Source organism: Adiantum capillus-veneris, chromosome 17, assembly GCF_014529385.1.
Source record: "Adiantum capillus-veneris isolate H3 chromosome 17, ASM1452938v2, whole genome shotgun sequence".
Taxonomy (NCBI): Eukaryota; Viridiplantae; Streptophyta; class Polypodiopsida; order Polypodiales; family Pteridaceae; genus Adiantum; species Adiantum capillus-veneris.
The window spans coordinates 43978438-44004800 of NC_140947.1; the positions used below are offsets into that span (position 1 = coordinate 43978438).

General features: G+C 41.8%; 2 protein-coding genes and 1 pseudogene across 2 annotated transcripts; 2 read left to right on the plus strand and 1 right to left on the minus strand.

The window, feature by feature from the left end:
• The first annotated feature begins 661 nt into the window (after positions 1–661).
• LOC147437129 (uncharacterized) lies at positions 662–2332 on the plus strand (annotated as a pseudogene).
• A 501-nt stretch (positions 2333–2833) lies between these two features.
• Positions 2834–3781, minus strand: LOC147437130 (uncharacterized). Its single transcript, XM_086485851.1, has 2 exons — positions 3398–3781; positions 2834–3316 (listed from the first exon to the last, which is right to left on the minus strand). The coding sequence occupies exons 1-2, from the start codon at positions 3764–3766 to the stop codon at positions 2834–2836; spliced, it is 852 nt and encodes a 283-aa protein (XP_086341977.1). The 5' UTR covers positions 3767–3781.
• A 2312-nt stretch (positions 3782–6093) lies between these two features.
• LOC147437131 (uncharacterized) lies at positions 6094–19499 on the plus strand. The gene is made up of 2 exons (XM_086486751.1): positions 6094–6534; positions 12098–19499. The coding sequence occupies exon 2, from the start codon at positions 16112–16114 to the stop codon at positions 17633–17635; it is 1524 nt and encodes a 507-aa protein (XP_086342877.1). The 5' UTR covers positions 6094–6534; positions 12098–16111; the 3' UTR covers positions 17636–19499.
• The last annotated feature ends 6864 nt before the right edge of the window (positions 19500–26363 follow it).

The following is a 26363-nucleotide window of genomic DNA, read 5'->3' on the forward strand; positions in this document are numbered from 1 at the left end:
ATGCTTCCTCTAGTTCTCAACGCAAACGTAAATACAATCTTTATATTGATATAGGGGAAGAATACGAGACTTTACAAAAAAGAAACAAAACTCGTAATCTTACATCTGATCAGAAACACCAGTTGAGATGTTTAGGTCATCAAAATATAGATCTATGGTGTGATGGGAGTATATATCCAATTGATCCTTGCTTATTCTCAACCCCTAGTTTTCGAAATCCAACATCTCTTTTACAATTTGCTAGAGATGGAGCAAAAGGTCTTTATGGTTACTGTTGCCATTTGTCGGAGGCATCAAACCAAGTAATTGCTTTGAATCAAAAATTGATTGAAGAAAATGTTGTTTTAATTCAAAATAATCATTTGAGCAATTGAAAAGTCAATTCTCTCACTGAGACTATATCCGAGCTGGAGAGAGATTTGAAAAAATCTCGTATAAAGAATACTGCTTTGGGATTGAGACAAAGAATATGTCGAACAGTTTCTAATATTGAAACACTGAAAGTTGGAGGTGGTGGACTTAAGAGAAGAATTAGAGCCATAAAGTAAGTAAAATATTTATTTTTGTTTCTTTTGCAAGCTTTGACAGAGTGTTTAGTTAATTTCCCTGTTTTTCTTACATACCATGCTTCGTGTGCATTGTTTGACTTTGTAGGGACACGATGCATCCTGAAAAAGAAAATATTGATCCAATAATGGCACATAAATCTTATTCCTCTTTGATTTCATCATCTATTGCTCGGGAGCTTATTGATTCTTCCAAATTCAAGAAGGTGAAACAGAATATTATTAATGAGTTTATTAATGAAGCAGAGGTGAGTACTTCAAACATACAAAAGGTCATTGATGACAATGGTACGTATAAGTAGAATGGGCTACTCACAAATCTTTAAAGAGGTGAAAAATAGATTGAAAGATAAGAAAATCTCTTCATCTGTATTGCCTACCCCTGCTAATATGAAAAAGTCTAGAAGAATGCTAAACTCAAAAGTTGCAGACTTTTTGGGCCCTCCTTTACACATCGAAGGAGACTTTTCTACAAAGAAAAGAGTGGTGCTCTTCAACAAGTTCAACAATATATTTTTTGATTTGGAGAACCTTCAACAACAAATGGTCCATTTTTATCGAATTACTCCTGAAGAAGTAAACAACAAACTTATTTTTGTGATCAAGCTCGATGAATGTGCAATGCTCAAGCATAAAAAGACAGAACGTGTGACTATCACACTCATGAATCGAGCACTTACAAAACAATTTTCTGATCATACAAATTGTAGCTCAGATGAAGACAAGGAGAGAGATTTCAGTGTACAATTAGAAAATCATATTTGGTGGCTTGGATTATTTGAGGTAGAATGCTAAGTGATATTTTTCTTATCAAAACATTTTAGATTATCACACATTTAAAACCTTATGAGTGATTGTGATTGATGGTTATTGCAGGTTGATAAGGAAGACCATGATATTTTATATTGGGCTTTTCATCAAACCCAAGTACCAACAATCATTCAAAAACAAACAGCAGGAAATCTTTTACAAGTGAAGGGTGTTGGCAGTTTTTCTGTTGAGTGGCACATTGCAGGTGACCTCAAAACATTGAAATGCATGTATAACATCTCGAAGGGTGCTCTCTCAAAATCTCCTTGTTTATATTGCATGCAATCAACAGATTATTTAAATCAGCGAAGCCAATTACAGAAACCTACAAGGGATCTTGAAGATTGAAACTTCAAACCTGTTCTAAATATTCCACTATCACATGTACATGTCTGTACATTACATGCATTGTGCAGAATTGTAGAGAAAATAATTTACTTGTGTATCCAATTTGCATGGAAGCTCAAACCTGAAAAGGCATCAAAAGAGGGTATTCAAAAAATTGAAGAAGTCCTTTCTAGCATTGGACTTCATGGAGGTCATGTCAAAATCACAAAATGCTCTAAAAGGTCAACAGCATCACATGAAGTTCCGACAAAACCATCAATTGGTGGTGTTAAAGCACGAAGGTTTCTATCAAACCATGGAAAGGTCTCAAACTCAACTATTAGATTTAACTTGTGGAAGCTACTACATAATGCAGTAAAAGATCATGCTGACACAGGGGAGGCAAGGAATCGTGAAGCAGAGGTATGGATATGTTTAGATGAAATTTTTTCTATATTTGACAAAAAAAACATGGACCCAAGAGGACAACATTAAGTTAAGACTTGCACTTCAAGCTTTTGGCAAAAGCATGCAAGAAGCTTGGTCGTCTCAGAACTTAACACATTACATGGTATGTTTATTTTTCTCTTATACATGAATTGTTTTTTTATACTTTTATTTAGAGATAAATATACAATACACATGCTACTATGTAAATATTGATTTTATTCATGTGTATAACTGTAATACACTACTCTTTTACAGCATATTTTACACAACCATATTCCATGGTTTACAAAAACATATGGATGTCCTTCAATATGAAGCACACAAGGAATGGAAAAGTCACATTATCAAGCACGAGGAGCTTATTTTCGCCATACACAACATGGGGGTGGAGCTACTAGAGCTAACAGTTACAAAGAGGTTTTCTTTTGGTTTTATAGAAGGATTATTCTTCAGAAACAAAAAAACGAGCTCTCAAAAGAAAGACGACAAGCACAAGTAATCAAAATATCGCAACAAATTCAAAGACGACAACGCTGGAAGAATTCTATCGCACAACAAAAGTTAGATTCATGGAGACTCAATAGAACCAGAGATAGTAAAGTTTGGGTTCTTAATAATCAGACAACAAAAAATTAAAGTGTAAGCAGATACATGAGCTACACACTTCCACTTGATATTTTCTACATAAATTTCTCGAGTACTTGCATGTCTTCCTCTTCTTCCAAAGCTCTTTTTGATGTATTTTCTTGGTCTGGAAATCTTTCAAACTCACAGTGTCGTAGCAAATGTCTTTTTCCACCAGGTGTCAGCCTATTTGGATCTTTTGCTCCAATGGAAAGCGCATATCCTGTGTAAGTTAGATAATGTCCAACTAAAGATCCTTGGAGACCATGCGCATAGCCAAAATTTTCGATTGTAGTATTTCTTTCAAGCACAATGACTTTGTTGCTATTTGCAGGAACTTTATAGCCACCAAGATACCTTGACAATGTTTTCAAAGTAAAAATTGATATGTATGCATTAATGGAATACTTTGAATGGAATATGATAAGATGTGGACTCGCTATTTTTTCTATATAAAACTTGAAAGCAGCATCTCTACTAAAGTCAGGTTCTCTTGATCCTCCTGGTCTCTTCAAAAAGTCATCCTTGTGTGCTTGTACCTTCAAACCAAATAAAAATAGATTAATTCGTAATGACAAATAGCATAAAGAGATATACAAAAATAATTTAAGAAGACTTACACTAATGTTTTCATCATAGACTAGTTGTTTTTCATTCCAAATGTTGATCGATCCCTCGATCTTCTCTTGGTTTTGTGGGTTTTCTACAATTGGAATGGTAACTTGAGATCCTCTTGAATCAGCATCATTGTCTTTTTCATTTGGAGAGTGGGGATCCTTAATAGTTTGTTGTGCCAAGAGAAACTCCTCTTTAGTAGGTTCACAATATTCCAAAGCTTTATCAAAACATATTCTAAGAGCTTTTGCTGAGTCAAAACATGTTTCAAGTGTTTGGAATGTAGATTCTTGCTCCACAAAGTCTTTATATTTCATTGGCTCATCATCAATACCCACATTGAAATTCCATCTTTGAGCAAGAATAGCAAGCATTTCATCTTCTCTCAGATTCAAAGCTCTTTGAACATCCGTCAATAGAACATACTCACATTCATTGAGAGGGAAGGTCGGAAGAATAGGTACAGGTAAGTGTTCCACAGCCTTACTCAGGCTCTCAAAGATCTTGGTGTCTAATATAATAGTTGCAAGATCAAGCTTTTCAGATTCGTGTTCCTTTGATAACATGTTGAGCTCTTCTTCAAATTCAACATCCTCATTGACCTCTCCAATGATAGCACTATTAGTCTCTTCCTCCTCAAGTTCCCCTTCATCGTCTCGAATCAAAAACAAATACACTAAGAAGCCCTCATTCCTCTTAAGGAGTCGACACTTATGCTTGCACTTTGGACAATGAAGAAGAATAAGTTTGCTATTCTCAGGAATTGCCGCATATTTTTTTTTTAGCCTTGAAGTTGCTGACGGGAAATCTTTTATAAGATCTATTGCATGGACATAAACTTCTGTAAGGTAGGTTACCTCTCTTCATTTCACCAACCGCTCATAATCTAAAGCTTGCTCCTCTAGGAAAGATGAATGAAAGGATAATACTTTTGCGATATCAAGAGGAGTATTAAACATTTTGTAGTAGATATCATAATCTTCAAGGGCTTTGCTATCATAGATTAGCTCTATAAGCAAACTCTCTGGGTCCTCTATTTCTGTCACAAAAACCAATACAAAATTCATATGCATTTTTATTTTCTTTTTTAGCCATTTTAATAGCAAAAAGTTACCTTTTTTAGTTTTCTTTTTCTCAGGCTCTTCCAAATCATCATATATACTTGAGGACTTTGCTTTGGAAATATCATCTTTGTTTTCGGACATAGCCATGGTCTGCCACACAAAAAATAAAGATATTTATTCTTTTTTCTTAGCCAATATTAAAGGCTTCTACTACTCACTCCGCTTTTTAAAAATCCATTAATCTCAAGATTCCCTTATTCTCTCCCCCTCCTCGCCGAAGGTGCTCCCTCTCACCATCGCCTTCGCCCTTGCTCCCTGTCCCCACCTTGGCTGTTGTACCCACAATGTCCATGCCTGTGTTCATTTATCGGCATTCGTTACTAACAAATGGTCGTGCTTAGCATGCGACTGTGCTCCATCTCCCATTCGTGCAGCCCGCCTTGCAAGTCCGCTCATGATGTATCAAGAGCTCTCTCTCTCTCTCTCTCTCTCTCTCTCTCTCTCTCTCTCTCTCTCTCTCTCTCTCTCTCTCTCTCTCGCCTAACACAACAAGTTGCACACGAAGTTCGACCTCCTCTTCCTCAAAGCCTTCCTCGAAGAGAGTAGGTTTCTGATTCATCCCACCAGTCCCTAATTTCTTACACACATGGCACGCATGGAGAGAGAGAGAGAGAGAGAGAGAGAGAGAGACTTCCCCTCCTTCGCGCGTCGCATCTAGAAAGGTTCACCTTTGGGTTTCTTTTTCAAAAATCGTAGCACCTATCACTAGGATTTGATTAAATAGGCATGGCTGATGATGAGATGATGATTTTCAGTATGACTTGTTAATCATTTAGTTTTACTCACTCATACTCACTCACTTTTTAAGAGATTCAATTCTTATAAGATTCCCTCTCCCCGCACCGTATTCTCCCTACCCTGACCAATGCTTACCCGCTATGGAAATGGAGTAGCTCGCGCAAAGAGAGAGAGAGAGAGAGAGAGAGAGAGAGAGAGAGAGGACCTTGCCACCCCGCTCAGCACCTCGCCACCTTCCCCTCACCTTTGCATGGCACTCTCTCTCTGCATCGACCCTACCAGTGCAGACCTGGTCAACAAAAGCCTCTCTCATATAATAAGCAACAATCTCCTCCCCCTCTGCGATTACGGGTCCATCATCTCTCTCTCTCTCTCTCTCTCTCTCTCTCTCTCTCTCTCTTCTTCTTCTTCTTCTTCACTTCTTGGCCGTGCGCCTGTTGCCTCCTTTGGTTCTTCTTCGGATTGGAATGCCACACACACACACACACACACACACTCTCACACACAATGTTGAAATGAAGCGGGAGATGGTGTAAACACATTGCCAGCCGAGAGAGAGAGAGAGAGAGAGAGAGAGAGACCACATGGACCCAGACATTGGATTAGATCCACATTGATTGTATCAATGTGGAAGTAGGTGATACACATTTTGAAAAACAAATGAGAGAAAAATCCACACAGATTCTCTCTCACACACTTTTTTTTTTTGGAAAAGACAAAAGGAGAGAACGGTTAGCCTACATGAGAACTGACAGATCTCTCTCTCTCTCTCTCTCTCTCTCTCTCTCTCTCTCTCGTTGTTAGCGTGCATGAGAACTGATAGATATCTCTTCAACTGTTAGCGTGCATGAGAACTGACAGATATCTCTCTCCTCTCTCTCTCTCTCTCTCGCTGTTAGCGTGCATGAGAACTGATAGATATCTCTTCAACTGTTAGTGTGCATGAGAACTGACAGATATCTCTCTCCTCTCTCTCTCTCTCTCTCTCTCTCTCTCTCTCTCTCACACACACACACACACACACACACACACCTTCGTGGTCTGCTGCAGACAAGTTTCCTCTGATGTTCGAACGCGCCGGACGACCACCTGCGCTGCAAGACGACGACGTCGCGCTGCTGCTGTTCGGCGCTGCAAGACGATGTGACGCCGCACTGCTTGACGACCTGCTCAAGATGACGCCGCGCTACTTGACGACCTGCTCTGGACGACGACGCGCTGCAAGACGACCTGCTCCTGTTCCGGTTTGGAAGCGCCGCTGCACGCTGTGAAAAGATAAGGTAGGGTTACCTAACCCCCCCCCTACCCCCCCGCACACACACACACACCCAGAAAAAACCACATACGCAGTATCATGCTACTGTATCACATGTTCGGAACTTTGGATAGATGGTTTGTTTAGGAAGATTCTCTTCAAAATCAATTGAACAATGCCACAGACAATGATGTGGAGTTCTTTAAAATCGGCATAAAGTTTGTAGTGTATTTCCTTGACATCCTAGTGCATAGAATGTTGAGTTCTTGTTGACCGATCTGTGGAGTAGGACGCAAATCCTATCGACCCTGACTTCATTTACAGAGAGAGAGAGAGAGAGAGAGAGAGAGAGAGAGAGAGAGAGAGATTGAATTATCGTCCACGGAGGTCAGATATGACCTATGGGACCGGAAACAAAAACAGTACATTGTCAAATACAATCTCAGTTAAGGACTGAGGGTCCATCGAGGGGTGAACAAAAAGAAAATATAAAATGACCAAAGCCTAAGGAGGGGTAGATAAGGAGGAAGCCGGTTTGAGAGTTCGAAACTCCTGGATAATAACTTTGCCTCCTCGGTAAACTGTCCATTTTCCTACACTACGCGCCTCTTGCATCTTTTGTAGTTCTGCCTTCTTCTGCTTGAGTTGGGCGGGAGTAAGGTCTTCTGCAAACCAGATTTTAGTGTCTTTGAGAAGCCTCGATTGCTCGAGGAGTTTGATTCGGTCCGCCTTGGTCTTGAAAGTGATGATTGCATGGTTTGTGCGGTGTTCGTGTGTAAGAGAGTTGATTGTGACTGGGTCCCACTGTATCATATGGGTTGCAGATTGGATGCGGGCAAAAGACTCCTTGTTGAGATCCCCCTCACCTTGCCAGTTGCTTGGAAGCCCACCAATTCGGACGTTGAGAGCTATACTATCTTGCCGTTGTTGTTCGAGTAGCGTGGACACACGATCGTCGACCTTGTGGAGGATGACTTGTTGCACTTGATTCTTGACCGTATTGGTGAGAGAGGTCTCCACCTCTGCTTTTGTTTGGTTGATCTTGACTTCCATCTGTTCCATTGTTTCCGCCTTGGAGTTCTCTACAATGGTGAGCCTAGCCTCGATGACCACCAGTCTTTGTTTCAGCTCATCGTTCTCCTTGCTCATCGTTCTCCTTGCGGAGTTTTTCGACTTCATGTTGGAGGCGGGTCGTGGTGTCCATCTTCGGGGGTGTTGCTACAACCCCGCAAAAGTCAGCTTGCCTCGGGACGAGGCCCGTGTGGCCATGATTGCTGCAGCTCTGGTGCTTGAAAGATGTCTTTGTATTTACTAGTTGTTTGTTTCCGAGGGATGCATTCGAGCTAGAGGTGCGTTGGAGGTGTTGAAGGCATATGGGCTTGTGGGTGAACAGTGTATCAATCCTGCAGTTGAGAGAGAGAGAGAGAGAGAGAGAGAGAGAGAGAATAGTTTACTGATTCGAGCTGCCAGTAGACGTGTGTGTGTGTGTGTGTGTGTGTGTGTGAGAGAGAGAGAGAGAGAGAGAGAGAGAGTGGGCGAGCAGGGTATCGGACCTCAGTGGTGAGCACGACAGTCCAGCATGCGGGATTGTGGGCGAGCAGGGCCTCAAACCCTAGTGGCCAGTCTTGTTGAGGAAACAGGCCTTCGCAGGGAGGGGCATCCGACGGGCCTTCGCAGGGCAGTCGACGAGCTTGTGCAAGACATGGCTTCTGACGAGCCTGACAGATGCAGCAAGGTCCTGCTCGTGGGCCGAGCCTGACAAATGCAACGAAGCCGGGCCTTCGCGGGGCAGCCGAGCCTGACAGATGCAGCGAAGCCAAGTCGGGTCCTGCTCGTGGGGGACAGAGGCAGCGGGGCTCAGTTGGGCTGGGGCAAGGCTCTTAGCGCCCCCCCAGGGCAGCCCCTCGCCCACAGGGGGAGGCTGGGGAAGGTGAAGAACGAAGACGAGAGACAGGTCCGCTTAGGGTTTGAGAGAGAGAGAGAGAGAGAGAGAGAGAGAGAGAGAGAGAGAGAGAGAGAGAGAGAGAGAGAGAGAGAGAGAGAGAGAGAGAGAGAGAGAGAGAGAGAGAGAGAGAGAGAGAGAGAGAGAAATAAAATGAGATGTTATATCAAACGGCTTCAAAAGGCCAAAATGACTTGCGAGACCAAATTGATACAATCCATGTGGATCTAATCCAATGTCTGGGTACAAAATAAAATGAAATGAAGTAAAGTGAAAGGGTAAAACCTAAAGACTAAAACGTCATACTGAAAATCCCTGTTTAATCAAATCCTACTGTGCTTCTAGTATCTAGCTAAATCAAATCATGATGTATAAGTCTAGTGGTATTTATCCGTGTGAGAGAAAGGGAGGGTGGATCCAAGGAGTACTGGAATGGAGGCAATCTATCCACATTGAAGCCATGTGACTGAAACCATGAAGTCGATCATCTGCCCATACCAACATGTTGTGTCCCCTTGTAGCGCTAGCTGTTGGCATGACTCAAGTGCTAGGCGAGCATATATGTCTCTCGGAAAGTCCCATAAATTATGCATGAAGGAAACTGATCTAGTAAGGGCCTCAACTGGAGTCTGGGAGGGGGGGGGGGGGGGGGGTCAGCTTGAATAATCTCATGTGGCATTGAGGCCTTAGCCTGATGGTAGAAGAGAGGCCTCTCCATACATCTCTATCCATTAGTGCTACCAAATTTTGCCCTAGGGTTCCACTGAGGGACCCCAAAATCTGAACCCCATAGAGCATAGCTCGAGCCACTAGAGTGTCAAAAATCCACAACTTTGTTTGAGGTTCATGAAACTAAACCTGTCAACACATCTTCTTCAAACCTCCCAAGGCTGCATAAGCTCTCGTCAATCTAGTCTCCTCAATGAAAATGCCGGTCTACTGTCCCAAGATAGGTGTATGCATCTATCATCTCCACCATATCTTGGCCATATATAAAAGTAGGTATTGACCTCCTGACCCACTGTGGTGTGGTGTTAAACACCATGACCTTGGTTTTCCCCAGGTTAACAGACAATCCACCCTCTTAGGTATAGCTTGTATACAGGAGTCTCCCCACCCATCTTCTCTGTGTCTAATGGCTTTGCCATGGGAATGGGAGGCTTGCATGCACCTGTCCGTCTTCTACTTGTCACTTTCTATTGGAAAGTTTTGTTAGATGCAGCATGTCTACTTAGATGACTCAGCAACAACGTATGCAAGCTCAGGTCATTGAGAGCACAAGCAAGGACCAACGCATGCGACTCTGAGAGAGAAAGAGAGAGATCTCAACGAACACCACTGTGGGATAGTAGACAAAGAGCATCCACACGACCTCTCACAAGAAAGATGGAGCACATTCACGTGGAGTCCCTGCTTTGTCGCTCCTCTCCCCATCCTTCCCTCCTTCCAGCCTGCCTAGCACCTATTGCCTCGTCAACGGATCTCTATCCTTCAGATAGTACATGGAGAGAGAGAGAGAGAGAGAGAGAGAGAGAGAGAGAGAGAGAGAGAGAGAGAGAGAGAGAGAGAGGGAGAGAGAGAGAGGGAATGATCTTTACAAACTTCTCATGGACAAAGAGATAGAAATAGACCAAAATCGCATGGCAACCCACGTGTGAGAGAAAGCTCTAAAACCCCTTCGTTCTACTAAATTTAACACTAAAATCTCACCCTTTTCTTTTCCTTCCAAACACAATGAGCCTAATTTCTGAATTTTATATGGCTGGTGTCCCGTACTAGCTATATTAAGATTGCTCATAGCTCTAAGGTTCCCAGAATACCTAAGACGGAAGTGACTCAATGGCCATGGGGATTGCCTTTCCACTCACTCACATGTGGCTATGTAGAATCCGTAGCACTGGCAAGGGGTGTAGGTAGCCTTGACAGGATATGGTGATCACAAGATAGTGGGCATATAGCTCAGAGAAACGGAGGAGCTATAGGTGGAGAGAACTGGGATATTGTGCTCACAAGTCTCGTTGTTGTGCTGAAAAGATGCCTCAAATTTCACATTTTCTCAAAAAATGTGCCCACATACTCGCTGGGTCTTCTAAGCACTTGCAATATGCAATAGTCTATGCTCTTCTCATCTCCAATTTTTCTTCTATGCCTACCTCATCCATCTCCTCTACAACTATAGGAGTCTCTTTCTCCATGTGAAATTTCTCTCCCATAGAAAGTCCTCAAGGCTAAAGGTCATCAATGTGAAAGCATTGGCGATTACATCCATAGAAAGGCTTTTCTTGGTATGTAATGCTGTAATGAAAACAACATAGAGTAAGAAGTATACATAGGTGAGAGTATTTATGAGAAGGCATTAGTCTAGGGATGTTCATGCCTAGCGATGCTGCAGTTTTTGTTCTTGAGGGGTAGAGAGGGGGAGGGGAGGTTGCTAGTCTACCCTATGTTAGTGCCTAGCAATGCTACTTTTTGTTCTTGAGGGATAGGGAGGGGATTTTAAGGATTGAGACTATATATCACCTAGATTCCTTCCAAATTCCATACTTACATCTCATACTCATACTCCACATATTCCCAAAGTGAAAAATTTAGAACTAGGTGGCAATCATTGAACATGGGTGGTGACTTTATCGCCACTCAACAAGGCATTTGCCTTATCTATGTATGTTTCTACCCAAGCACCTTATTATCTCTATAAAGGAACCAAAATCATGTTGTTGATATTGTTGTTTCTAGACATACTCTCCCGCGGCCGCCATCTCTCCTAATCCTAGGTGGTCAATGAAGGACATCTTATTGTTTGTGATACCTCCTCTTTCATGAAGAAAGTGGTAAAATTTTACTAGATGTGATCTATAGATAGAGAGAATTTTAGACATGCTCTTTTTCATTTTTCTTTTTGGCAAGCCACAGGACTTTCAAGTAATAAACATAGAGAGAGAGAGAGAGAGAGAGAGAGAGAGCCGGGGGGGGGATAAAATTTGAGCTATACCTACTATGCCGAAATGGTATTTTGAATCATAATTAGAGAACTGAAATTTTTGCATAATAGGTACATTCGCTCAAGCAGTGCAAGTGGAAGAGGGGGTTCAAACAAACATATTAAGAAACTTGAACTATACCCATTATGCCGAAAAGACATTTCGACTCATAAGGGAATTGATTTTTTTGCATAATAGGTGCATTCACTTTGGGAGAGGGGGATCAAAAAATGAACTACACCTATTATGCCAAAAATGCATTTTGAATCATAATGGAATTGAGTTTTTTGCACAATAGGTGCATTCACTACAAGGGCAAAGTGGGATTGGAGGTAAGAGAAAGGGATTTTTACAAGTTAACCTAATATACCTATTGTGCCCAAAAAGCATTTCCAATCTTAATGGCCTCAAGCTTTTTGCACAATAGGTGCATTCTAGCTGACTTGACGGAGACTTTGAGATACTTTTACTCTGTTTTTTTACATCTTTGTATCTACTTAAAATGTATTGTCATACATGATTATTAGTGAAATAGTCTCTTCTCTGATATCAAAGATATACATGTAACCATGATTTGTGAGCCTTACTATAGAAATATTTATGAATAACAAAATGATAAAAAAGCTAAAGTTATTATTTGTTTTCTTTCTCTTTTTTCTTTATAGGAAAACTCATGGCTAGAACAAAGCAAACTGCAAGGAGAGTGGACCGACCAAAAGACAATATTCAATCATCTGCAGAAACTTTGATTAGATCTCGATGAAAACGTGTTTCACAGAGCATAAGTGTTCTTAGCAAAATAAGAAAAGAGCAAGATAAAGTAACCTTTTGTATATCAAAAGCTCCATTTGTTCGAGTTGTCAAGCAAATCAGCGGATAGATGCAAAGAGAGATTGAGATGGGGGCATATAGCTTTAGCTTGTCTTCAAGGAGCTTGTGAGGACTACCTCATAGAGTATTTAAATGACACATATATTCTTGCTGCTCATGCACATAGAGTTACTGTCATGTGGAAAGATTTTAGTAGTCTCGCAATGCTAAGAGCAAAGTTTGAAAGTTTTCGGCATGAACCAATCTTTGTAGATTAAAAAAATGAGAGATATTCTATTGGTTCCTCCGGCAAGGCTTCCTAAAGATAGGGTGAAGATTCAAGATATAACACATGATAAGGACACAAGATTAAATCAAGAGAAACTTGAAAATTTAAAAAGACAGGAAGAAGATAAATTGAAACAACAAATTGTAGCTCAACAGTTAATGATCCTTCATAGAGAAAACCTTATGATCAAAAGATTAGAAGGTTTAGGATCCAATGTCGAAGTTTTTGTGATGGACCAAGGACATCCAGAAGGCTATGCTCTAAGAGCTGAAGAAATTGAAATGTTGAAAAGTAGAGAAGAAGATCTATCAAATACTTTTGTTCAGTTCTCAGCAAGGTAATTTTTCTTTCTTAGCTTGATTTTAGTGTTCACATATTTGAAGATACATATAATGGTTGGAATCGTTTTATAGTATTATAAAATCCGACCTCGATGAACAATTTCAGCTAGAGGTTTTCATTCTAGATTGTGCAATTTCTCAAGTCCTCAATCAACGACTCGTGCAACTTGCACCTTGGCTTGTGAAGCTCTATTTGCACCATGAATGCTCCACGCTCTTGCTAGCTTGGTTTTAGGACCATCACCTACAATGTGGCATCCATGCATTGGTTAGGCTGCGTAATCATTTTCTACAAAATACTACCCATGATTGTTTCATTTACTTTATACTAGTAACCATTAAAATTGTTAGACTCTACTAGTTGTTCATGTGTCTAAGTCTGAACTGGAATCGCACTCAAGCAGTCCACTGGTTTTGGAAAATCCTTTAGCTACCTCCTAAACGGGTATGATGTGGAACACGTTCAATGGTTCTTTATCTGATTTTGAGCTTATCTCTGGCATTTGTGTCACTGGTACCTGATCTGATCTGCGTAGTATAGCTTTATCTTTGCCCCATTATAAACACTGGAAACAGTAGTCCTGATAGATCTCTCAACCTACTGCTCCATTAGAAAATACCCAATCTACCTCATAGGGTCTTGACCATACAATTTTTAGATTAGGTTTCTCATAGGCTAGATTTGACTGATACAGTAATACCAGATCACCCTTTTAAACTCCCTGATTTTGATCTTATTATCATGCAAGTGCTTTCTTTGTTGTTGAACCACTTCTTGTTCCAACATGGCATGCTGTGTGATCTCATCTAGATGCAATAATTCATATAATCTTTGTTGCTAACCTTAGACTTGGGATTGCAAACTCCATTGGAACTATTGCCTCTATGTCTGAAGGGTGTCATGCCAATGGTGACCTTGTAGGCAATTCGATAAGCCCATAATGATGTCTAAAGCTTTGCATCCCACTGATGTGGCTCCTTTTGAACTATCTTGGTTAGGATTTTCTTTATTGTCTTGTTACTACTCTTTGCATGTCCATTGCACCTAGGATAGTATGGCATGGATTTTTGGTGCTTTATTGAAAATATCTCAGTCAGTATCTGAATTGTTTCATTCATGAAGTGTATACCCTGATTTGAGCCTATCTTGATGGGACATCCATATATGCAAATGATGTTTTCATACAAAAAGATTGTTATTGATCTGTCAATGTTATCAAGCAATGATTTGGCTTCAACCCACTTGTTGACATAGCAAGTAGCCATTATGATATACCTGTTTTTCCCAGGATTGATCTTCTTAAATGGACCCATGAATTCTAATCCCCACTTCATGAACACTCATAGTGGTTGTACTGGAGTTAGAGGTGTCATGTCAGCTACTGTCGATCTTTCCATCCGCTAACAAATACACAAGTTTTGTAAAATTCTCTGACATCTGGCATCCTAGTTTTCCACCAGAGGCATGCCTACAAGATTTTCTTATAGGTAATATCAGTGGAGAAGTGCCCACCCACATCCCTAATATGAGCCTCTGTGATAACCTACATCTTTCCTTGAATAGGCACACATCTGCAAAGTATCCCATCAATACCCAATCTATATAGAGCTCCTTCAATGATGGTGAACTTCAAACTCTTTATTATCAGTGCCTTTTTGTTTGCCTGGTACCAATCCTCTAGAAAGCTTCTGTTAACCCTCATGGCACACGGACACCCATCACCTACGATGGACGCGTATTATGGATTTGGTAGAGTCAGGTACCGGGCTTGTCGGACCAATAGGGAAAGGTAGAGTGATCGCCGATGAGAGGCGCACTTTAACTTGGACATTCAAGGGATTAGTTGGTTAAGCATGGGCGCCCAAGTGTGAATGGGGTGAGCTCCTATAAAAGCCAACTAAACCTAATTTTTACTCATTCTCTCATTTGTGCAATTGAAGAGTGCTCTTGCTCCATCTCCATCTTCTTCTTCTTCACCTCCTTGTGTGTGTGTGTGTGTGAGAGAGAGAGAGGGAGAGGGAGAGTGTGTGTGCGATCGAGCATTACGAAGGCACGACGGCGGCGAAGCGGTTGAGCGCGGCACGACTGCAGCTTCTTCTTCATCGCGGCGAGGAATCCACCACGAAGGCGAGCGTAGAGCGGTGAGTGACACACCCTTTGTTTTCTTGAGCTTGCTAGTTTAGGCTTGTTGTGTGCTTGGAGCCGTTTGTGGCTCGCATACGGTGTATTGGCAAGTCCCTTGCTTCGACAGTGCGGCAAGGAGCGCACATTTTTGGCGCCGTTGCCGGGGATATGCCCTACACTAAGCTCGGTTAGCACTTTACGCTTCCTTGTGGTGCAATTTGTATCATAGGAAAGGCAGGGAAGGAGTGTGTGGAGATTTCTGTTTTTTGCGTTTTCTGCATTTGCTGTCAAGTTTCAATTTCTGCTATTGTCTGCGTTTTTCAATTTCTGCAATTTCAAGTCCGGCGTTTTCAATTTCTGCAATTTTCCTGCAATTTTTGTAATTTTCTGCAATTTCTGCGTTTTTTCCTGCAATTTCTGCAAGTTTCTGCATTTCTGTCAATTTTCTGCAATTTCTGCGTTTTTTCTGCATTTTCTGCATTTTCTGTATTTCTGCGTTTTTCAATTCCTGTATTTTTTGCATCAAAAAAAAAATTCAAAAAAAAATTTTTTTTGAGAAAAAAAAAAAAAAGGAAATTAAAAACGCGAGCGAGCGGGTGGCGATATTTTTCGAAAATTTTTTCGAACGTGACTCTTAAAACGGACGGGTTGGTTTGTATAAAAGATAGATCGGGATCGGGATCATTTTCCCAAGCCCAAGCCCAAGCCCAAGCCCAAGCCCAGGCCCAGGCCTCAGGCCTCAGTCCTATGATATATATTAGACTCACTCTTATATATATACCCTACTCCCTCAAGAGAGAATGAGAGCATGTGGGACAAGTCCTCCACTCTCCTCCTTTCTCTTCCCACTTGCACCCTTAGACTTTCTAGTTTGGGCCTAGTTCCCTACTGAAAATTGACAGTTTTAGGGATTCCGAGGGCATAGAGTGACCAAACGGAGGGCTGTAAAGCACGGCACGACCCTCTGACCGATACGCTCGTTTCGAGCTATCACACGGCCCATTCCACGACACGCTCTAAAAAATCTAGCAAAAAAACAAACCAAAAACACGCTAAAAACTAGTCACAAGGCCTCCTAGAGCAGCTTTTTGACACCTTAGGGTATCAAAAGCACATGCACTTACGCTCTGGGCGGGTGCTAGAACACGAGCATATTGAGGGTGCCTCTGGTCATACGGACACCCATTACCCATCCACGATAAGCTCTAGACCCTCAGCGGGGACACAAGGTAGCACCACCCAAGACCCTAAAATAGCCGCTAGTGATTCCTCCTCCGACTCAGAAATCATGGAAGCATACCCTAACCAAAACACTGAGAGAGAAGGCCATGCACCTCCCGAAGCTCCACAGCCTAGTAGTAGTATGTTTAGCCGTTTCATGGAAACATTAGGTAGAGCTACTCGCTCGGAACCTGATGCAAATGAAGCCCACGAAGAGGATGGGTTGGACTCTGACACACCTCTACGATACCCCATTGAGTTAAATAGTGCCTATAGAAAACTGCTATATAACGCCTTATTGGACACGGGTGCTAAATACAATCTGCTATCCTATGGGGTGTGGTGTCAGTTAGGGAAGCCACCTCTATCTGAGAGTATTATCCAAGTCAAGGGTGTCAACAAGAAAAAAACTGCGGTTTTTGGAATCTGGCACACTTCTGTCAGTTATGACAATGGGGTGGTAGCTCAAGACTTTTTGGTCATGCCTACTGGAACTATGGAGGGTAATATAAACCTAGGCCGCACGTGGATGATAGCCACCAAATGCACTATTGATTGGGGGACTGGGGGTGTTACAACGCAAAAACCAACTCTTAGCCCTACCACTCAAGCCATAGTCCCTGAGATATTGCCCAAGGAAATAAAACCCAAGACATTGCATGTCCAGGAGGTTGAACCATACGTCCCCATAGCCCAACTCTCTAGAGCTTCAACTAATGTAGTTGAAAGAAAGCTTGAGACACACAAGAACCATCCTAATATAACAGAGAAAACATACAAGTGGGTCCCTAAAACCTCTGTAGTGAGCATGGTTGATGCAAAAAAACGGAAACCTAGTAAGAACCGTACCACTCGCTCCAAGAAAAGTAAGAAAATGTTGCGATGGATCCCTAAACGACTATTGGAAGCCCAAGGCTACTATCAAGGAAATGATCAAATCTGGGTGCCAAAACGTAGATTGTGCTCTTACCTATCACCTGACCCAAGTGAGCCCAATCCCGTAGCTCCAAAACGAATCAATGATCATGGAAAGAAAAAAATCACAGAATGCTACACACCTGCTCCCGAGCTAGTTTGGGTACCAAAGAAAGAACGATTTGTTCCACCTAGCTCAGGAAGGGGGGAGTCCCATGAAGATTCTAGCTCCTCATGTAATACATCCATAGAGGTAAAAGCTTCTACACAGCCTCCATCTATAGTAGTGGACCTCCATGAAGCTACAAAAGAATCCACACCTCCCAGTGTTCAAGAATCACCTAATGAACCACTTCAAGTTCGATCCTGGGAGAGTACCTTACCACCCTTGCAGCTTGACGAGGCACCTAGGGTAATAACAAACTACTGGCAAAAATCCTCCCCTATTACCAACTGGAACAATTGGTTTCAAAGGGTGACAAGCTCATTTCAAACGGTATGATCTACCCAAGGAAGGGGGGAGTGTTTGCTGACAGTCATCATTCATTTGCTTCCCTCTCAACCTTTTTCCCTGACCTCTCAATCTCCGATCTTAGGGAATGTACATATAAAGCTTTATACTCACAAAAAAAAAAAAAAAAAAGAGCAAGAGCAATTAGCAAACGAGTATGCACATTAAAGTCAAAACATTGACTCAGACCTACATATGTCACATCTGGTACAGTGAAACAGAAACCTATGCCATAAAACACCTTTGATCCTCATCACTTGAGTGATGGAGGGTAAGTAAGATTAGTACGATAGGAGTGTTTCTGTTTTAGAGTTGAGTGATTAGAAAAGTTCTCTTTTCCCACTGATGTGCCTCCTGGAGGTATTGTTTGTGTTTCATAGTGTGTACAGGAGCGTGTTGCTATTGATAGGATTTGGACCTTCATGGAACCTTCAAATCAAGCGCGACCATCAACACAAACAGGTGTTTCTTGTCCATTAGCATTGCCGTTATCTTTTTGCATCTATGTTTGTCTGCTTTGATTGTGATTGGTAGCATAATATTCAGCGCATTGGCTTAGTATCAAACATTTAATTCAATGTAATGTTTTGTCATAATCACTTGTTTAGGTGTAAAAATCAAGCAGTCCGACTAAGCTAGTTTGACCAAGTTAGGTGTTAGAGATTTTCTCTTAATACCATGGGGAATGCCTTCCTAATAAGCAATGGTTACTTAGGTTCTTAATCCGATTTAGGCAGCATTGTATGAAATGTACTAGTGCTTTCTAGTGGGCTTAACCCTATCGACCTTTAGCTTAAGTATTATAAAGGGAGTTTACTAATGTGATGAGCCTGGGGAGTGTAACAGTGTTATATGACCTCCCAAAGTTACAAAATTAAAATGATGAAAATGAACAAACAAAAAATCAAAGTGCCACAATGTAAAATTTTAAGCTGGAAGAGAAATCTCAGCTTGATTTGGTACTTCACTCACATGTATTGCCTATGGTACTAGAGCCCTAGAGGTTCCCAGTGTGGGCGCTTTTCCTTGAAAAGCAAAAAACCCAAGGCATACAAAATAAGCACACATCATAATTGAATCACTGTGAAAAGACCTTGGGGGGTCAAAGAAAAAGTAATCAGTCAGGCGATGATTTCATGAGAAATTCCTTTTATGGTAGCTTAACTACAAGTTTTCTAGATATAGCCTCTAGTCAGCCCTTGAACATGAATACTTGGCTCTCGCGATTAAACAACTTAATTGACCACAGAAAATTAAGAAGCTTACCCATGGTATTAATACTTGATCTCTAGTGCCTCTCGACCGTCATATTAGCGACCCCATACTTGTTTAATTTTCTGCCTTTACATCTGTTTATGCATTTGATTACATTGCAATTTAATGTTCATTGCTAACAAATTGTTTGAAATTCTTTGACCAATCAATTTGTCTACCTAAAACTGCATATGCTTTTTAAGAGAATGCCATTACTGTGCCAATGTTGTTTGATTTTGCAGTGACTGAAGAAGGCTAAGGACATTCATCTCAAATGCTCTTCCACCTCGATGAACCAGCTTCAACTCAATAGCTTCCGAGGACGGAATCTACATCAGGAAGGGGGGCATGTTAACCCTCATGGCACACGGACACCCATCACCTACGATGGACGCGTATTATGTATTTGGTAGAGTCAGGTACCGGGCTTGTCGGACCAATAGGGAAAGGTAGAGTGATCGCCGATGAGAGGCGCACTTTAACTTGGACATTCAAGGGATTAGTTGGTTAAGCATGGGCGCCCAAGTGTGAATGGGGTGAGCTCCTATAAAAGCCAACTAAACCTAATTTTTACTCATTCTCTCATTTGTGCAATTGAAGAGTGCTCTTGCTCCATCTCCATCTTCTTCTTCTTCACCTCCTTGTGTGTGTGTGTGAGAGAGAGAGAGAGAGGGAGAGTGTGTGTGCGATCGAGCATTACGAAGGCACGACGGCGGCGAAGCGGTTGAGCGCGGCACGACTGCAGCTTCTTCTTCATCGCGGCGAGGAATCCACCACGAAGGCGAGCGTAGAGCGGTGAGTGACACACCCTTTGTTTTCTTGAGCTTGCTAGTTTAGGCTTGTTGTGTGCTTGGAGCCGTTTGTGGCTCGCATACGGTGTATTGGCAAGTCCCTTGCTTCGACAGTGCGGCAAGGAGCGCACATTTTTGGCGCCGCTTCCAAACTAAAGGAAGTCATACACATATGGGCCTTCCATGGCTAAATTTTGAAAAATCTCATCTAATGGTTCATCCCTTAGTGATGTGTCCGATATGCCCTCTGTACTTCTTGACATAAAATTTTGCACCACAATGAGTTTTTCCTAGCTTATGGAAAATCTTAAATTCAAATTGCATCATAAACAACATCCATCTGATCAGCCTATCCTGAATATTTACTTTGTTGATCAGAAAGAGGAGTGCTTGATGATCAACGTAGAAGTGGAACAATTTGCCCAACAAGGAGTGTCAGACCTTTGTGGAACTAAAAACCATTCCTAGTGCTTCTCACTGTATAGTGGAGTATCCTTGTTTAGCTAAATTGAACCGATGACTGGCAAAGTAGACTAGGCAGTTTGTCTTCCCATCATGTTGAGCTAGTATAGCCCCCATATCCATTCCAAATGCATCCACAATACATGGAAAATTACATCCCAGTCTGGTTGGCAAAGGGCTGGTTTCCTATTGATTGCTTCTTTCAGGCACTGGAAACTTTGTTCACATTCGTGAGTCCAAATGAACTTGTTCCTCTTCTTGGTTAACTCATATAGTGAAGTGCCTTAATTGCAAACATATGAATGAATCTTCGATGGAAATTCACATATCCCAAGAAAGAGCTCAATTCAAAAACATTTGTCGGCGCTCTGGCTTGTTAAACACATTTAATTTTATCATTGGCTATCTCAATGCCATTGCTCCTGGAGACAATATGTCCCAAGAGTTGACCCTTCCATACCATGAAAATTGATTTAAATGGGTTCAAGCAAATCCTCTTCTCCTTGCATCTCTCAAAAATCATCTCCAAGAAGAGTAGATGCATTTCATCACTAGAAAAGATAGTGAAATCATCCAATGAATATTTCCATCATACACCTCTCAATATTTCCATGAATGTCATAATAATCAATATCTAATTCTCCTAAATGATTTTCTCATGTTAAACTGATCATTTAATATGGCGAAGTACCAGGGGAGAAAAAGCTAGAATATTGGTTAAGCTAGCAGACCGGCCACAGTAGGGATCCAAAGGAGGGAAAATAGGGATCCAAAGGGGGGGCCATCTGCAGAAGAGCAATGTGCAACAATGGGCTTAAAAGACCCTAAGGTTCAGCCCATTAAGACTTCCAAAATGCTAAGGTTCCAAAATTCAAAGGTTGTGTCCAAAGGTCAAACTTTGGGAAAATTGGATGCTTTATGTGTGTCCCAAAAGTCTTTGTCAATCCCTACATAGGAGGGGGCAAGCCTAGCAAGTAGGGAATGACAGAGAAACTCTCTCACACACACACACACACACACACACACACACAAGCTCCCTTTGTACACAAGGGGAAAGAGGGACACATGTCAGCTCCCTAGGCCAGATGCCCACAAGGTGTACTCAAATCCTATTGGATGGCCTTGGAGGTGGACCAATGAGAATTAGGCTAGAGTAAATCTAGTTTAATTAATTTAAAAACACTTAATAAAATAACCAATGAGAATTAAGCTCTCTAGAAGACTATTGGACAGTCTCCCAAGGGGACCAATGAGCATTCAGCAGCCCAATGGCTTGCCTGATTCCTATTGGCCAGGAGGCAAAGGGGTCCAATGAGAGTTTAATTGCATTTATTAATTACCTAAAGCTCTCACAAAAGGGGAAAGGGGGACACATGTCAGAAGGCTATCAATTATACTACTTAATTACCATTGGCTAGCCCTGGGGAGGTCCAATGAGGCTGTAGAATGAGCAAACAACAAAAGGGGTCGACCAAGAGAGAGAGGGGGTTGAATTTTCAAAGGCATTATTGACTCTGACACACACACAACTGATGTGTGGAAGTAAGAAGACTCTCTCTCTCTCTTCTCAAGCTTTAATGGAAAGCTTATCACCTACTCCAAGCTTGTGAGAAGGGAGGCCTACACCAACAACTCTTGGCTTTGTGATACAAATCCAACCAAGAGCCAAGCTTTATTGCATGCTCATCTCCTCTACCATGATAATTACTAAGCTAAGCCATGCTAATATGAGTGATTATGTGAGGAGATGTACATCTTTCTCGTAAGAATACTCCTCCTTCCTCTCAATCTACTCTCATACCCCGCTAGCTCTCACCATCTTCGAAGGTGTGTGAGGTCTTGGGTCTAAGACCGTGAAGGAATTGATGTTGTGTTTGGTAAGTGTTTTGCTAAGTGCATGAAGTTTCCATCTTCATTGCACTAGCTAGTCTTGAAGGAACACAAATAATTGTATTGTACAATGTCTTTCTTGATGGGAGAAACCATAATACAAAGCCTTTTGGAGGGGGGACCGGCTCCATGCAAATCCGGTCCTCAATTGTTGTCAATAACTTAATTTCTCTCTCTTTTGAAAGTATTGTTCATGCTATCTAACTAGGTGTTATGCTTTTTGTTGCTCTCTCCATCCAAGCACTCTTGTTATTCTCATTAGGAAACTATTCTAATGAAATGCTCACTATGTTCATGCTATTTTCCGCTATACACAAGTTACTAGGCCATTAAATGTTACATTGGTATCAAAGCACAAGGTTTCTCTTTTCTTGCTCAAGAAGGGAGGTCCTCAAGATAGCTATAAATGGTTGGTATCATTAATTGCATGTGAGTAAGTAGAATAGGGATTTTTCAGCCTTGCAGTGCGCCTGCCTTCGTGCAGTTAACGGGGCATCACCGTCGAGAGCTATGGTCTTAATAGTGGAGTCCTACGGGGCTTGCCTACGGCTTAACCACTATTGAGCTATTAGAAGCTTGATAGGATCAGGTGTTGTTTTGGTGTTGAATGACCCTCTCTTCTATTCCTTGCAATTAATGGTATTCGAGCCACGGGTACAATAGCTTGAGTGCTTTTTCTAAAGGGGTAAAGAGGAGTAGCAACTAGGGCTTGAAGTGCCAAAGTACACCTAAAAAGTTGTTATAATGGCTGACAATAGTAAAGAGAGTGAAATTAATGTTGATAACTTTGATTTTTCTAATGAGCAAGCTACTAATGATGCCCCGATGCTTGTTAACTATCTTGTTTCTAGGCTTCAACAAGCCATGGGCAATCCATCTCTCCAAAGTGAAGTGCAACGGCAGCTCCGTGCTCATGGGATTCTCCAAGCTCCCCACCATGATGAGAGAACGCCTAGGAAGCCTCCTTGTGAGACTTCCAAAAGAGGTCTCTCTCCGATTCGGGAAGAAGAAGAGGATCCATACGAAGGGCTCAAGAATTTACTTCTTGCTGATGCGTCTCCTTCCCAAAGGAGAACTCAAGAGCCTCCACCAAAGGAACGAGAAAAACTCGCGCCACCTCGGCGGAGATGGCTCCACGAAGACGGTGGGCTAAATGCTCTCCATCACCTCCAAAACGGAGAAGACCATACTACACTTCTCCACACCATATTTCAAAGAGGGATGACAAAAAGCAAGAGAAGAAAAAGGTGAGAAAGAGGACACCCTCTTCTCCATCTTCTTTATCCTCTTCCTCTTATGAAAGTCATGGTGAAGACAACGAAGATCAAGGCAAGAAAAAGGTGAGAAAGAGGTCACCCTCTTCTCCATCTTCCTCAAATTCTTCATCTTCTGAAAAAAGTGATGGTGCAACCTTTGAACCATCAAAAAGAAGAGGCCATAGGAAATCCTATGCCGCGTGGAAGAGGTCGTCCAAGCTCAAGAAGTTCAAAGAGGGAGGGAAGAGTATCTCTTTCCTTACCTATGATGGCACCTTTGGTGCTACGGACAAAGTCTTGGCCTTTATCCAACAATTTGATGTGGCGTTCGGAGATGAGGGCTTCACGGAGTCCTCTAAGCTACGCCATGTAGCTATGCACTTTCAAAAGTCCTTCAGGCAATGGTGGTCTAGCCTACGGGCCAACGGTGAAGCTCCATGAACATGGAAAGCTTTAAGAGCTTCCATTATGAAGCAGTTTTTGGCCACCGATGCCAAAGACAAAGTACTCACCGAGTGGCGAAGCTTGAAGCTCTCTCCCTATGAATCCATCTACAAATATGTAGACAAGTTTTGGGACCTACAACTCAAAGCCACTGTCTTCAAAAAGTTGGATTTTGGAGAGCAAAAGCAACAATTTTGTGCGGGCTTAACCGAAGAAATGGCGGAGTATGTCAACTCCCAAAGGCCACGCACCATATCGGTGGTAATACACCATACTATGGTGGCCTCTCGAATCAATTTCCAAACGGGGGCTAAAAGAAATAATAAGCCCACAAAAAACAAGGGTTCCAATGAGCCTAAGGGGAAGGACAATGTCCAAAAGTCTCCTAAGGGCAACTCCAACAAAGCTAAAGAGAAGGGAGTTTACAAAGGTAAAAAAAAACTCTTTCTTGAAGAGCTTGAGCGTTATCGCAAGGATAACCGGTGTTTCAAGTGCGGCGAACAAGGGCATGCGTACCGCGCTTGTCCCCAAAAGAACACCTGCCATGATCCTCCTAGAGCTACCTTGGTCAAAATTCAAGAGGAGGAAACTCACCACAAAGGATCTCCTCTATGCCATGCTTGGGGAAAGGTAAGAGAACATGATGCTTTTATTCTCTTTGACCCTGGTTCTACTCAAAATTTTATATCTATAGAGTTGGCCACCGAGCTAGGCATACCAGCCTACGAGATGGGAGATGTTCTACCTGCAGACACTACTTTCAAGGGGCAAGAAGCTTCAGTCACTCCCTTAATCGGGAAATTGAGGCTCCATGTCCAAAGCTATGTGGACAAAAAGGACTTTTTTATCTCTCCTCTCAAGCATGAGGATGTAATCCTAGGGGCACCATGGTTTGATCGCCTGGCTGCCAATGTTAAATTCCCTGAAAGGAGAATCTCCTTTAAGTTCGGGGAAAAAGATATGTATATAGATGCTAAGGAAATGGGTAACACTATACCCATTGTACATACACCAGCTTTCAACAAGTCAATAAAGAGCTCTATTTCCGTGTACATGATTTTTGTTAAAGATTCTCAAAATGAACCTAATGCGTTGGCAAAATAAAATAAAAGCAACCAAAAGGAATTAGAGCTATCCAATTTTCTCAAGGGGTTTCAAGATGTCTTTATTGATGACATCCCTTGTGAGTTACCTCCTAAACGAGGTAATGATGACCATGCAATTGAACTTCTTCCAGGAAGTTCACCGCCTAACAAACCTCCTTATAGAGTTTCTCAAGCTCAACAAGAGGAGATTATGCGGCAAGTGCATGAGTTAGTTGAGAAGGGCATGGTTAGGCCTAACTCATCTCCATTTTGCTCACCTGTGCTATTAGTGCAAAAGAAAGACGGCACATATCGCATGTGTGTCGACTTTAGAGCACTAAATAGGATCACTATCAAGAATAGGTTTCCCGTTCCACGGGTAGAAGACCTATTTGATAAGCTACAAGGATCGACCTACTTCAGTAGGATTGACCTAAAAAGTGGCTATCATCAAATAAGGATAGTTGATCAAGACATTGTAAAGACCGCATTTCGCACCACGTTTGGTCTTTACGAATACATTGTCATGCCTTTTGGCTTGACCAATGCACCAGCCACATTCAACCGCTTGATGGAGAAGCTATTCAGGCCTCACCGAACCTTCACTGGGGTGTTCTTTGATGATATTATCATCTACTCTAATTCATTAGACGAACACAAGAAACATCTCCACGTAATATTTCAAGTTTTAAGAGAGAATAATCTTTATGTTAATCGAAAGAAAAGTGAATTTTTCTTACAAGAGATTCAGTATTTAGGTCACATTATCTCTCAAGATGGCATCCAAATGGATCCATCAAAGTTAGAGGTAATAAAAGGATGGCCTAAACCAAGGAATCTTCATAAAATAAGAAGCTTTATAGGTATGTGTGCATACTATAGACGCTTCATAGAAAAGTTCTCACAAATTGCGGGACTATTACATGACCTAACAAAGAAAATCGTTAGGTATACGTGGTCTACTAAGGAGAATAAATGCTTTCGAAAAGCTTAAAGAAAATCTTATCCCTCAACCTGTGCTTACACTACCGGATCTCTCAAAGCCATTTGAGGTCCAATGTGATGCTTCTGGTGATTGCCTTGGAGCTGTTTTGCTTCAAGAAGGGCACGCCATAGGCTATGAAAGTCGAAGGCTCGACCCTGTTGAGCAAGCTCTAGGCATATATGAAAAGGAACTCCTTGCAGTTCTACATGCCTTAGACTCATGGAAGCACTATTTATTGGGGACTCCTTTCATTCTGCGAACGGATCACCAAAGTCTTAAGTACTTCATGACGTGGACCAAACTCTCTGACAAACAAATGAGGTGGGCAAATTTCCTTTCGCAATTTCATTTTCATATTGCTCACATTACTGGCAAGCATAATCAAGTAGCCGATGCACTCTCAAGACGGCTAAGAGTGAATGCAGTTTCCATAGCAACTCACAATGATCTATCTTCAATGATAGATGAGTATGCTATTGATCCCAATTTTAGAGATGTGATTTCAGCCCTTGCATTAGGGAAGAAAGAGGAACCATTTACTTTTTACGATGG